This window comes from Ctenopharyngodon idella, chromosome 14 (assembly GCF_019924925.1).
Source record: "Ctenopharyngodon idella isolate HZGC_01 chromosome 14, HZGC01, whole genome shotgun sequence".
In the NCBI taxonomy this organism is placed as follows: domain Eukaryota; kingdom Metazoa; phylum Chordata; class Actinopteri; order Cypriniformes; family Xenocyprididae; genus Ctenopharyngodon; species Ctenopharyngodon idella.
This window is the reverse complement of record NC_067233.1, coordinates 28,280,010-28,294,236: the sequence shown is the minus strand read 5'-3', so window position 1 is coordinate 28,294,236 and position 14,227 is coordinate 28,280,010. Positions and strand designations below refer to the sequence as shown.

Sequence of the window (14,227 nt, the reverse complement as noted above, 5' to 3'; positions counted from 1 at the left end):
TTAATGAGGTGTTCAGGGCATATACCCCCTACCTCTGCTAGTTTAAATTGTTACCAAATGTCTCAGAGAAACTCCTTCTGCCACATACTAAGTCCTGTTGTCTTCCGTTGAGGACAGGAAAACCCTTTGTGCATAATTGAGTTATGTAGAAAATGTTAAATGTGGTGTTTGGCGCCTGTTGTTCGTGTCATTTCAGTTCGTTTATGTTGAAAGCTGAAGTTTAGGAGTGTAGGTTAACCATAACGGTTTGGCAATAAACATTCTTTATGTCTTGTAAATGAAGAAAACTCTGGTCTAAATGAGCTATCTTGGAAAAACAGCGTAGAAAAAATAATAATGGCTTCCACTGTATAGTTGAGTGAAATGGAGTTTACTTCAGCTGATGTCAGAAAAAGTGTTGAAACGAAAATGATAGAGGAAAAACAATTTTATTGCAGTGATTCACCATTTTGTCTGAAGTCTCATAAGGATTGTGCAACATGGTGATGTTGAAACTTTAAAGACTGTTTATTTAATTTAGCAGGTTTCTTTGTTTTTGATGTCCACTGACCCAAAACAACCATTCGATTTTAAAATACTCCAATCTTTTATATATAAAAACAAACTCCATATAGTTTCCAAGTGTTGCTTCTAATTTTTCCGTAACGTCCTCCAATAAACAATTTCCCACAATGAAGTGCATTTTATTTTGTTACATGCTTTAAAAATGGACAGTTATTACACATTTGCTAATTAATGAAACCTAAGGAGCGTTACTAATCTTATTATTTGTGAAAATTTAGGTTTTGGTAGTTCTAAAATACATATGCTTTATGTATGTAGCCAATTTGCATGTCCACATTCATCACAATTACTTTTTAATGGGTTATATTGAATATAAAAATCTTAAATTCTCTCTTAATATTCTGAGAAAATGTTTTCATACTGAGAATGACCCATTTTTCCTCATTAACTTTCATTCTAATTTAAGCTGAAGTTCAAGTATTAGTTCACTTTAGAATTAAAATTTCCTGATAATTTACTCACCCTCATGTCATCCAAGATGTTTCTTTTATTCTTCAGTTGAAAAGAAATTAAGGTTTTTGAGGAAAACATTCCAGGATTTTTCTCCATATAGTGGACTTCACTGGGGTACAATGGGTGGAAGGTCCAAATTGCAGTTTAAATGCAGCTTCAAAGCGCTGTACACGATCCCAGCCGAGGAATAAGGGTCTTGTCTAGCGATTGAGTATATACTTTTTAACCACAAATGCTCGTCTTGCACTGCTCTGCGATGCACCACGCATTACGTAATCATGTTTCTTCATCTCATTTTCTCATCCAACTTCAAAATCGGCCAACATCGTTGTTTTACCTTTTTTTTTTTTTTTGTAAAGACCATTTGACTTAGTCTTTGCATGTTCGCTTTGTAGACACTGGATCGGTACTTCCGCCTACGTCACGCGTGACCTTTTCAACATGATTACGTAATGCGTGGCGCATTGCAGAGCTAGTGCAAGACGAGCATTTGTGGTTAAAAAGTATATAAATAATTTTTTTTAGAAAATGGTCAATCGCTAGACAAGACTCTTATTCCTCAGCTGGGATCGTGTAGAGCCCTTTGAAGCTGCAATGAAACTGCAATTTGGACCTTCAACCCGTTGGCAGCCATTGAAGTCCACTATATGGAGAAAAATCCTGAAATGTTTTCCTCAAAAACCTTAATTTCTTTTTGACCGAAGAAAGAAGGACGTAATCTTGGATGACATGGGGGAGAGTAAATTATCAGGAAAATTTAATTCTGGTGTGAACTAATCCTTCAAGTAGAAAATCCTATACGTAACGCACTAGGTGTGTTTGAGTGTAAGGGACCCGGGGCAGATGTGATGCTGTATCCAGAGACGGCCTTAGCAATTCAGAGGCCCGTGTTAAAAAAACAAAACAAAACAAAAACAAAAAAGTTGGAGGCCACCACCCCACCCTCATGAGGGAAAAAAAAAATACAAAAACCATTGTATGCACTGTGACTGCAATTACTTTACCTGTTATATTTAAAAATGTTATATCATATTTCACTCTTAATAGTCTATTTATAAACTCTTTGTTACAATCATGACCGAAAACAAAAACGGCATTCAATTTTCGTCACTCTCTTAGTCCCTAAGCTAAAATGACCCTAATGTCAGGTGGCGGCAAATCATGGTCTTAATGAATGACTCATTGAATCATTTAGTCAAACGATTCGTTCAAAACAGCTGATTCATTCAGGGACAAAGCAAGTGAATGGCTGAATCCGAAAATCGCATACTTCTCTACTATATAGTAGGTGAAAAACAGTATGTGACGAGTAGTATGGCCGATTTCACAGTACTCATAAATGACCTAATTCTTCCAGCGAGATTCTGAAGTGTGCCTACGATGGACATTTTACTATCCCATGAGGCCACAGGAGAGGATTTGTGAATTGCGGAGGCTGCATCCGAAAACTTAGGCAGCAAACTTGTTGCCTCGCTGTCTTATAGGCAATGACTCTGCAGGCAGCGTTGCACGTGAAGGTACCTCACAAAACTGATTTCAGACAGACTTCTGAGGCTGCATAACGGTTTAATGATCTACACCAAAATAGATCAAGCTTTAGTGGAAACTAAGCGGATATTTAATTACTACATTAGTAATTTCTCACTAGAAATGACATCAGAAGTAGAAAACATTGGTCAAAAATGTACATTTGCACACAAACTGAACAAAAACCGCAACTTTCAGACGCCACCTTTCTTTTTGGAAGTGGAATGCATAGGATTGTGGGATAATAAAGGCAGCGAAGAATGAATCAATCAGATGAAGGTATCTCAGTAGACAGGAAGTGAAGCTAACATTTGATTTGGACGTGCCTTGATGCCTTGAATGCGTCCTCCGATGGCAGCATTTTTAAATTTTCTGATGCAGCCAGTGAAGTGACACAACTGACACTGGTAGGTCACATGATAATGACAGCATGGCGAATGCAGTACATTCATACTATATAGAACATACTTTTTTAGCGGTCACAAAGTAAGTACTTATTCAAAATAAGTACCTACTCGAGAGTATGAGATTTCGGATGCAGCCACTGTCTCCACGAGTGAGTCGTTGAGTCATTCATAGACTGATTCTTTCAAAAACGCGGATACATTGCGTAACGAAACTGAAACTGTTGTCAATGGCTTCACTGTTTGGAACTATTTTTATTGGCAAAATAGAGCAAAAACAGTCAATACTGACACTATTGTCTAAGTCACCTATAACTACTTGTGTATTGAACTGTTGTATAAAACCAATATTACATTAGCAAACGTGCTGCTGATATTCAGGAAAACAGCACTCTGGCTTGTATGGTATTGCTTATAAAGATTAAAAACAAGAACATAAACAGATTTTTTGCACCATATCTTGGATTTTTATAAATTTTTGTGGCATCTTTGCCCCAAGCCCCTATTAATTTCAGACCCAGGTGTGTGCGTGGCTTGATTGAGGGGGGCGGGGCTCTTTTTCGAGTGCAAGCGGAGGCCTTTTCTGTTACTAGGCCCGTTTCCGGGTGAAATGTAGCAAGGACCGCTACTGCATATGTCTACACTGTAACTCCAGACGAGAAGGTGACCATATATTATGTCTAAAACGGTTTCCCTCAGACAAGACGTAAAACTAGATTCCACTGTTTATGGGAGTCAGTCGGCAGAGAATGACTGTTTATGCAGCACTCTGACCCCATGTAAATGTTTTTTTTTCTACAGGTTTGTCTTGCAGTTTATTTGACATGGCTTCAATGCATTGCCACTTAATCCCACAGAATGACGTCATGCGTCCCACTGACAAGTTGTCAGAGGTGAAATGACAGGAAAAAGTGAGCTGTTGAAGGAATGGATAGCCACACTTGAAATACTAAGCAGAAATGACATTTTTGGATACTAAATTTGTTTTATTGTCCTTAGACGACTGAGCATGAGCTCATTTACCTTATGGAACTCTTTACCCAAAATGCCCCTAAATCGATTCAAGTTTTTGGACTACAAAACTCGATATTGGCTTTTTTCACAACCACAATTATTTAAACTGAACAAACAAGTCAATAAATAAAAACCTACAGAGTTTGAAATCTTAGTGAAGTGTTTCGTTTTAGTGTACTAGTGAAATATTGGCAAATAGATCAAGTTTTTAGTTGCATTGGCCTGCAACTTCTTTGCTCATTGAGATGGTGTGAGCATATGCGAAATTGCTCCATGCACACATACTTCTATGTTTCTTGTACATTCTTGGTCTCATCAGCTCCCCTCATCCCTCTTGCTTGCCCACTGGCAGATTTATCAAGGGCTTTTGTCCAGGAGAGGTTCACGTTAGGGTCAGTGTACTCAGAGTGCACATAACACTCATTGAGACAGAAACCGATCATTTCGTTTATGGTGTCCAATCCCATCTGCGTCAATGCAAACTAATCACCGTTCAGTCTGGTCTCTGATGAAGTAATGACTACATTCGCCTGATGTGGTTAACATTAACAAATTTGATGAATAGATGCTTTTACATTGGACTTTTCCTGTAAATGCCAGTCTTGATTTATGGAGCCTGGTAAAATCCTCTTGGCTTTCAGCTGTATTTCTGCTGGTGTCTTTTCTTAATGGGCAAATCAGTGACAAATGTGTCTTATGTTGGACTGACGTGAGTTCCCACAGGGACCGACTGCTTTCTAACCAGAAAATTCCCAGATGTCATTCACGTCTAGAAGTGTGTTATTATGAAAACCAATCTTACTGTGCTAAAATCTAGAACCTGATTTCACCAAGTGCAACATGTTCCTGGATCAATTTTCCAATCAACCAATTAGATTTGAGGGACAAGTTTACAGTTTATGTCAAGTTTAGGCTTACAACCAGGGTTAGGTGCTTCTACATCAGTGTTATTCACCTATCTGTTATCCACCCTCTGATTTTAGGGATAACTTATGGGTAGGTTTAGGTTTAGGAGTAGGGATATGGTTAGGACTACATTTTTAGACAGGAATGTTGTTCCAGAATCAACAAAATATGTTGACCCAGAAACGCTTCTAACTCCGCAAAATCAGGACGTGCTGCTAAAACCTCTTGTGCAAGTGTGTGAGCTGCTGTAGTTACGCTATTTCAGTGCAGTATTACTAAAGCAAACAACACTTTTGCAACACCTAGGTATTGAACGTCACGGTGTAACATGTCTCAGACTGTTTGGGCTACTGATATGATAAGTCATGTTGCTCACAGAGGAAATCTGGACTGTTTTTAAAGCAATTGGATGTTCACCTTGTGAAAAAATCCCATAGACTGACACCGATGGGACATAGCAACATGCTAAAACAAACCCACTCAGAACACTTTAGCAGCTGCATAGCAACGCTCTGGCATTGTGTTGGCAAGTTTAGGCATTTCTGTGTATAATAGGATTAGATTTTGTATATTCAGCCTTCTTGTTTTGATCCAAGCCAAAGAGATACATTAATATATAGTCAACTGTAAGTAATTTGTAGGCTGATTCCCCTGATAAGTGTAAACACTCTGTGGTGCTATTGTTCTGTTTGTTTGAGCATCTCTACACAGCAATAATTGCTCGACGAATGGTGTTTTGGGCAGAACTTTCTGTTTGTCTGACCAATGTCAAATGGAGGGACTGTTCAGGAAACCTGTTAGAAAACAGATATCATGATTTGCAACTTGCTATTTACTTGCTATTAGACATTCTCATTTTAGAGAACATTGTACAAAGCTTTGGTTACACCCCTGAGTGCAAGATGAGTCATCAATTTTCAATGAAAAGAAAGACTACTGTATACATTTTTAAAGCATATAAGTCAGCTAAAACTTTCCCCAACTTTTAGGAGATGGTCGAAAAGGCAACTCTCATTTTTATTTAATGAGATAAATAAAACAATAAAATAATAATAAAAAAAAAAACATTAAATGTGAATAATTTATTTCTACAGTGTGTAAAGCTCTGAAGCTTTAAAGTCCCCCTGTGGTGAAAATGAAGTTTTTAATGTTGTTTATTTGTCTCTGTGGTGTTTTTAATATGCTTTAAGACAAACCATGTGCAAATTCATATGTCAACACCATTGCTGAGTATTTTTCTCTTTAAAACTGCAGTAAACCAAAGACAGTCTCAAAAGCGCGGTTTGAAATCGCTGGTGTTTCTGACATCAAAAACTACCTTGTAACCAATCATGTCAACGTTCCGGCGGGCTTTAGCATATCATTAACTGACCGCGCAAGAGAGTCTCAAAAGAAGGTTATCCCGGTATATTTTTCCTTTGATATGAAAAATCGTGTAGATTTACAAATATGGCGGGTGTATGATGTATATTACGATGTTATGATGAACTATATGCCTTTCTCCACTGACGTTAAAGGTGTTCAAAGCGTTTCTAAGGATACTGGTTGTTAGAAGGCAGCTGTCTGAGTCGTGAATGTGAACGTGGTTTGTGTAACATTAGCAACACATTATTAGCTGTTTGATAACAGTCAAGCAAAACGCTAATCATATTGATTACCGTTATGTGTCCGACGTTGTAAAAAAAAAAAAAATGATATCATTGTGCAGCGTTTACCTCAGTAAAAGTTGTCTGAGTGGATCTCGTCTAAGCTCGTGCGTGGAGGCGGGGCTAATTATCATATTTATAGATCCGTGTATATTAAATGAGGCAAGGATGTAGAGTTACATTCAAGCTATTTTAAGGCATTAAGATTTTTTTTTTTTTTTTTTTCCCCCACAGGAAAACGTTTAAATATGTAATTTTGGTGATCAAAAAGGAGTTTTAAGGGATAAAATTATTGACTACAGAGTGACTAATATCTGCACAGTTTGAATCACTAAATGGAATCGTAAAAATTATGGCTTTGTCTGAAATTGGAAGAAGGCATTGTAGGTATATTCTTTTAAATAAGTACTTCCTGATCGTTAAAAGTATGTTCTATATAGTATATGCAGTAATGCATCTGGATGTACTAACATTCGTCATACAGTGTCATTTGCGTTGCTTCACTGCCATTCACAACTAGTAATATAGTAATATGTCCAGTGTACATGTCCAGTGGTTAGTAATATGGATAGTAATATGTCCAGTGGTTGCGCCTGCGAGCTCCAGAATCTCACTGGAAGTAGTATGTCAACTAAGTACCTACTATCGAGTGCCTACTATTTTACTAATACTCTGAATTCTGACATGCTGTTTTTTTTTTTACTACTATTTGCCTTGCTAGTAGAGAAGTATGCCAATTCAGAAGCACCCGATGACTGTTTTCAAACAAGTTTCCCAAACACTCCCCTTCCTCTACCATTGGAAAAACAAACAGAAAGCCCCACCCCAAAATCACAACATTGGCTGAGCTGTTGTCAGGCTGTTTGCACAAACAAACCGAGCAATGTTTGGATAGAGCCACAGAGAAGCGTTTACACTTTCCAGGAGAAGCAACCTACAAATGACGCAGTTGTATTACAAAGTTAAGTATTTTCACATGAAATTCTTTAAGCAAAACATCACTGAAATTCCCACATACAAACAGGAATCCACAACTCCAGACAGCTATAAACTATTAGATAAGTGCTTACTTATGGAGTCAGTTATTCATATATGAACACATCAACTTGGCCGTTACACAGGGGACCGTCTGTGATCTCACAGGAGAAGAAAAAGAGATAAACAGAGAGCACAGGAAAAAGAGCAAGACTGTTACAAGAGAGAGAAAGTGTGTGTGTGTATACCCATACATGGAGAGGTGGGGGTGAAGAATGGGAGGAGAGAGAGGAAGAAAAAAAGAGGAGGGGAAAGAGAGCATGAAAGTGAGGTATCTTGATCCGTAGTGCACATCTCCACAAACCCTGTCCTGCTGTCTACCATCACAGCCAGGTAAGAGTGAGCTGTTAACTAGCATGTCATCCACTGCATGCGTGTGTGTCTTGTGCTCATGCCGGCTGCTGTGGCAAAGGTTAAGGCAAGGGTTGCTTTTCTGCTTCTCCACTTTCCTACTGTGCCTCTATACCGCAACCTTCCCACACTCCTCTTCTGCAGGTTTGACGTCTCTTTGAGGAACAATGCTGCAGTCTTTAAGTGTTTTAACACATGTTCTGCTCTTAACAGTTATTTAACTATTTTCCTCCTCTTCTCATTCATTTCTTACTCTAAAGGTTTTGCGCTTGCATGTGACTGAAATGCAAAATTTCTGACCTCTTTCTTCAGCACAAGCACACTGCGGCTTCATAATTGCTCTCCCTGTAAGTTTAAGCTTAAGTGTCGAAAAGCCGCAAGCTCTTTTCTTTGGCACTTTTCCGTCTCCCCTGGTTTTATTGTGTCTGGTACGTGCTGAGAGCAGAGATTTGCTGTGTCTCTCGGATGTTTGAGAATACGTGTGTCTTTTGACACTGCGCTAGAGAGGGCAAACAGAGGGAGGTTTGCTTTAGGTCAGTGTCACGCAGCATCTGCAACCACTGGCAAGTGCAGGGCTGCAGAAATGCATCCCAACTCGCAAAACGCGCCTCAGTTTTGATATTTGATTTGATTTAATTTCACAGTCCAAGCCCCAGAGAAAGAGATAATATGGAAAACGCGAGACTTTGCATTTGTACGTGTGCATAATGTCACTGCAGATGGGAGATCATAATATTTATAATGTTTTAATAGTCAGCGGATGATGTTTGGGAATGATGACTGCACTAGATAGACACGGCATTGTTTCTTCAATGCTTTGCTCAGTCTCACACGAATAAACAGATCTGTTTGTTTTGAGGACAAACATTATTGAGCAATTGTAGCATGTGTGCCTGATGCTCGTGTAGGTTGTGGTCTCTTTCACACATGAAACCTGTTAAATTGCAGTAAAACGGCTGGATTACCTTTTCTGGCAAATGCCACATCTGCTTTTCACACTTTAAACTGTGTTTTTTTTTTTTTTTTTTTGGGGTCCCGTTTACACATCAGCACTAAAATCTCAAACTGTTCCAAGATCTGTTGACTAATTTATTCATCTACCAGATGAAAAGAAGCTCTTTTGATTCAATGCTTGTCCAGTTTTCTTTCCAAACATGCATGAAAAAAAAAAAAACAGGAAATGATGTCATAGAGACGACCCCCACAGATCCTCATGACTGTGAGCCAAGGTCAATAAGTCTCTTTAAATATCAGATAATTTGACCTTTTTATGACAGAAAGATTCAGGCTGTAAATGTCATGTGGTGTAACTCCACCAAGAATAAATAATTGACATTTGTAAATAATAATAATAAACCTTAGCTTGAAAAATATTAAAAGCATTTTTTAAATAAGGATTAAAATGTATACATTCATTATTAATTACTTATTACTCTTATTATTATTTATTTTTACTTGATGGTTACACCACATGACATTTTTAGAGTCCGTTTAGAGTCTGTAAATGTGGTAAAATGTTAACTAATAGTTACATCCCCAGTTGATGAAGACAATTGTTCTATATTACAAGTTTTCTGAAATGTTATGTTTAAATATGCAAATGAGACAATATCTAATTAAATATGCACCAATTTGCTTACAGAAACCAACCAAGAACCAAGAAATCTGAACATTCGATAAGGTTCAAAATTCTTGTTTCAGAGGGGATTTTGGATCTTTTTATCACTTCATAAATTAGAAAATATTTAGCATGTTTTTAGGCATAAAATATATATCAAGCAAATTAAATATGAACTAACCCTGTAAAAACCTTCAGAATAGAGATGGGAACAAAGTTATGTATGTGTTAGCAAACTGTAAAGTTTGGTATATGTAAGTGCCGCTGAAGTGGAGATTTCTGCATGAAAAAAGAAGAAGAAAAAAAAAACTAATTTTGAAGAAAAAAAAAAAAAAAGCCTTGAAAGATAAGTGCTGTAGTAGATAAAGTGTAATAAACACTTAAATGTGCATTTTGCATGTTTTCTTTCCACTAGTCTGAAAGAAGACATGTTATGGATGCAAAATAAATCTCAAAATTGACCATTGCATGATAAAACAATAGTTTTGCCTTTAGTGTCTTGCTTTAAATTAATTTTTTTTCTTGAAAATAACTTTTAAAAAAACAATATGAAGACATGTTGTGTCAGCACCTTAAGAAATTTGAAAGAACTGAAGTCAGATTTCTTGTGTCAGAGCTCCTTAACCTCATAAATGCATGCATCAACTCAGAATTTTTCCAGCAATGTTACAACTTCTCAAGCGGTCAAATTGCTGTGGCTGATTTGCCGGCATTTCTGTTCACACACCGTTCACCTCTAAATGGGGAAAAATGCAGTTGGAAAAGTCTGTATGTGTGAAAGTGCTGTGACACTTCAGATTTTCCAAAAGATGCCGAAACTTGATCTGCCAAATATTGGAGAAAGAGACTGAGTTCTGAAGAAAAAGAAAGGAAACCACAAAGGAGTGCACGCTCAGTCCTCGCTCGTAAGATTTTATCCATGTCCCATTGAACCTGCGGTCTAGCCGGCTTTCAAACAAGTAGCGTTTAGCTGCTCTCTCACTCCAGAACTATGTCCATTAGACATGAGGTCATTTCTGGTGACTCTAGAACTCTCTCCTCATGGATCTTAATATATCTGTTCATTATGAGCACTATTATAACTCTGTCCGCTGTTTTTCTTCAATAACATCAGAGTCACCCTCTCAGATATATATATATGAAGTACCGGTCCAACCTAAACCTGCATTAATGACTTCAAATTTTAACAGGCTAGCATAAAAATACCAGAAGCGGGGACGCTGTGAGCCTGTGTCTTTGATCTGCGGGTCTGTCATCTGTCATCGTGGCTTGTTATAAACTATGGGGATCCAGCGGACAGGGCCAGAGCAATGGTCTGAGCCTGCGGTGATGAACTTGTGCCCTTTGTCGCTTCGCCTCTTTATTAAAAGACAGTGGCAGATCCCAGTATCTCATGCGGTCATGCTCTAAACCTTCTGCTGGAGTCTAAGCTGGTCTTGTGTAATACATTCAATCACAGGATATATGAGATGAAAATAAATCAGTCACAACCCCTTTCTGTTGTGTTATTTTAATTTAGTCGGGAATAAACAGCAAGCCTAGGGTAGTTGTGATAAGAGGGGGTTGGCTGGGATGTGACTGTGGGGTTCTGGGTAAATCTGTGCCGTGGTGAAGTTGAGTTCATCACACATGCCTTCAACAGCTGTTAATTAGGTTTTATTTAAATCATGATGTAAGTCTAAAGTTTTTGAAGCTGACTGGTCTTTGTGAGTCTTGCTTTAAAGGGATAGTTCACCCCAAAATTTACTCCACTTATGTTGTTCCAAAGTTAGAATGACTGACGTTCTTGAAACACAAAATGAAATATTTTGAATGTTCACCTCGCTCCTTTTCATACATTGAATATGAAAGGGGGACGGCACTGTCAAGCTTCAAAACAGACAAAAAACAACCATAAAATCTCATGCATATTGATGAATTTTAAAGTGCCCATATTATGCACATTCATAATTATATTTTTAGTGTTTGCTAGTATACATTTACATGATTTGAAGTTAAAAAACACATTATTTTTTGTTATATTAGTCTTTGCTGCAGCACCTCTTTTCACACTCTGCCTGAAATGCTCTGTTTTAGTTCCCGTCTCTTCAAAGCCGCCTTTCTGAAAAGCCCAGTCTGCTCTGATTGGTCAGTTGGCCAAGTCTGTTGTGATTGGTCAAAGAGTGTTTCAGAAACGTACATATGCCCTCGCAGTAGAAAAAACAGCGTCTCCTCGACATAGTGAAATCGCCTACCCAACTATTCTTTGAAGGCAGCCAAAACAGCCAGTAGGTGACATTATGCAAATGTGTAACATGGTGACTTAGCGAAGTCACTGAAATAATGGCAGGACTACAAACAAGGCGTTTCAGACAAGTGTTTTCACTTTGTGCTTTGTAACTTTGCAGATCGCATACATGCACACACAGCAATATTGCATACTAAAGGAAAGGTTAAAAAAGCATAATAGGTGCACTTTAAATGTCAAGACACGTCACAGATTAAATGCCAATGACATCCAGTGTCAACTGCTTTACGCATCTCACAGGATCGTCATTAACTTCAAACCTGGTGCAACACATCTTGCTTTTCCATATTTGAATGCTATAATGAAATTTCAGAGCTAAAGTGGAGGGGAAGATTTTCAGTGAATAACAACTTTAATTTCATCATATGACTTCAGAAAATTTGGAATACAGCCCATAAGGACTGCTTTTATGGTGGTTATCTGTCTCTCTTTTTGGAGATTGACAGTCCCAGTCTCAATTCACTTTATGCATATTAGTGGTCAGGACTTCAGTTTCCCCAGAAAAAATAAAGTCATACAGGTTTGGAACAACATGACATGAGTAAATGATGACAGACTTTTCATTTTCATAAATTTCAGAAGACCTGTCTCTCATAAAGGTTTCTCTAAAGTAGTGTAACTTTGTAATATCAGATGGTTAGTGTCTTTGAATGTGCTCTCATCTGAAGCAAACTGCAAATCTCAGATGCTTCCCTCGACAGAGGATTAAAGTGTCAGGAACCAAAGTTATGTAATTTCCTACTGCAATACATATTTGCTGCATGAGTGGATCAGAGTTATTGTAGGTTGAAAAAGTTAAATTTGTTTGATTTCTACATGGGCTTTACATTAATATTAACCGAAAAATGTGTGTTTTCTTCAAAAGAAGTGCACTGTACTTAGCTAATGACTTTTCCTGTCCTTTTTTCCTGACACAGATGATGTCATCAGAGATCTTTGTTCCTGGTTGGCTGCAGCAGCTGCTCGTCGTGCTGCTCAAGTTTACGCTGTCCTGCGCGGCCCCAGTGAACCTGAACAATGGGACAGAGTGCAGCGCTCGAGGACCCGCCTCTTACATCCTGGTGTTCACCGGCCACTGGAGTCCACAGACCTTCCCCAAACAGTATCCCTTGTTCCGACCACCTGCTCAGTGGTCCAAGCTCATGGGTAAGACTCTTGCGAGGTGTCAGAAAGTGAGAGTGTGAGCTTTGTGAGAGATGAGGTGTTTGGTTGACAATCTCGTTTTCTGAGGTTGACCGGCAGTGTTGGCTCCACGTTCTGTTAGGGATGAGGCTGTTCAAACTTCCCCACCTCACCATATGTCAGGACACTAAGTACTCACAGCTGGTCTGTTAACCCTGTGATTTGCCCCGACGACCCCCCAAACATACATGCATTACCTGCCACAGCACGGGAGCGGGGCAGTCTAATGAGGAAAGCAGAACGAGAGTAATAACCGTTGCCAGATGACACGGGCTGCCCTGCAGGTTCACCCTCTTCTTTTATGCTCCTTCAATAAATACACAACGCATGCGGCCTGCAATGGTCATTGACTTTAATGCGATGGCAGTGTGCTCGCGTTTTCTGAGAAAGCGCTCTCTGGGTGTCACCGGTATACCAGCCGTCACATGCCACCGCACATGAGCCAAGACCAGCAGCAGACGTGGACGTCTCAGCCAAAACATTTGAAACCCAGAGATCCTGAAAGTTCAGGCTGTGGCTTTGGAGCGCTGAGATGATGTCTGTGTGGTTTCTGCTGCCTCCTGGATGGCTTTATGGCTCTCTCTTTATCCATTTATCACTGTTGTATTACAATTATGTTCAGAAACCGCACATTTTTGTATCTAATCAAAAGGTTGTGCCATAGATACGAACTCCCGGATGAAGGATAAGACAATTTGGAGGAAAAATGGAGATAGAGAGATGAAAGCACAAGAGGTTTGTGGTTTAGCTGATTGAGGTCAGGTCTCTTCAATTTTTCTGTCCACATTTGGGCCAGACGTGTAGCATGGAAGGACTAGACGTGTCAGCGTGCCAAATGTGCTCCGTGCCTTCCTGTCATTCTCACTTGTATCTTTTTCTCTCATTCTCCTGCACTCTCACTCCCAGCTCAGGGTCTGCCAGACCAAAATGGTTTATAGCTATGAAGAACACACTGGGACGTTAAAGAGAGGCTGAAATAATTTCAGAAACATTATCTTAGCTCCTTCCTCTTTCAAAACCTCTATTGTGATGTCAAGAGCTAATAGGTGAATTATCAAACTAGGCACGTTTTGTCTTCGGAGGAATAGTTCACCCAAAAAATGATAATTCTGTATGTATTTACTCGTGATTATGTTGTTTCAAACCTGTCGTCCCAACACAAGCTGTTTTCTGTAAAACGCAAGATTACATTTTTTTACTATGCAGCTCTTTCCATACTGAGGCAGTTTACAGTGACCAC

At 38.8% G+C, this 14,227-nt stretch overlaps 1 protein-coding gene across 1 annotated transcript in view; it reads left to right on the top strand.

The window, feature by feature from the left end:
• Positions 1-1,586: 1,586 nt before the first annotated feature.
• Positions 1,587-14,227, top strand: part of spon2a (spondin 2a, extracellular matrix protein) — a 29,123-nt gene continuing 16,482 nt past the window's right edge. The window contains exons 1-2 of the mRNA XM_051860914.1: positions 1,587-7,882; positions 12,723-12,951. Coding sequence (XP_051716874.1) covers positions 12,723-12,951 — 229 coding nt within the window. The 5' untranslated portion in view covers positions 1,587-7,882. The remainder of the gene's footprint in view (positions 7,883-12,722; positions 12,952-14,227) is intronic.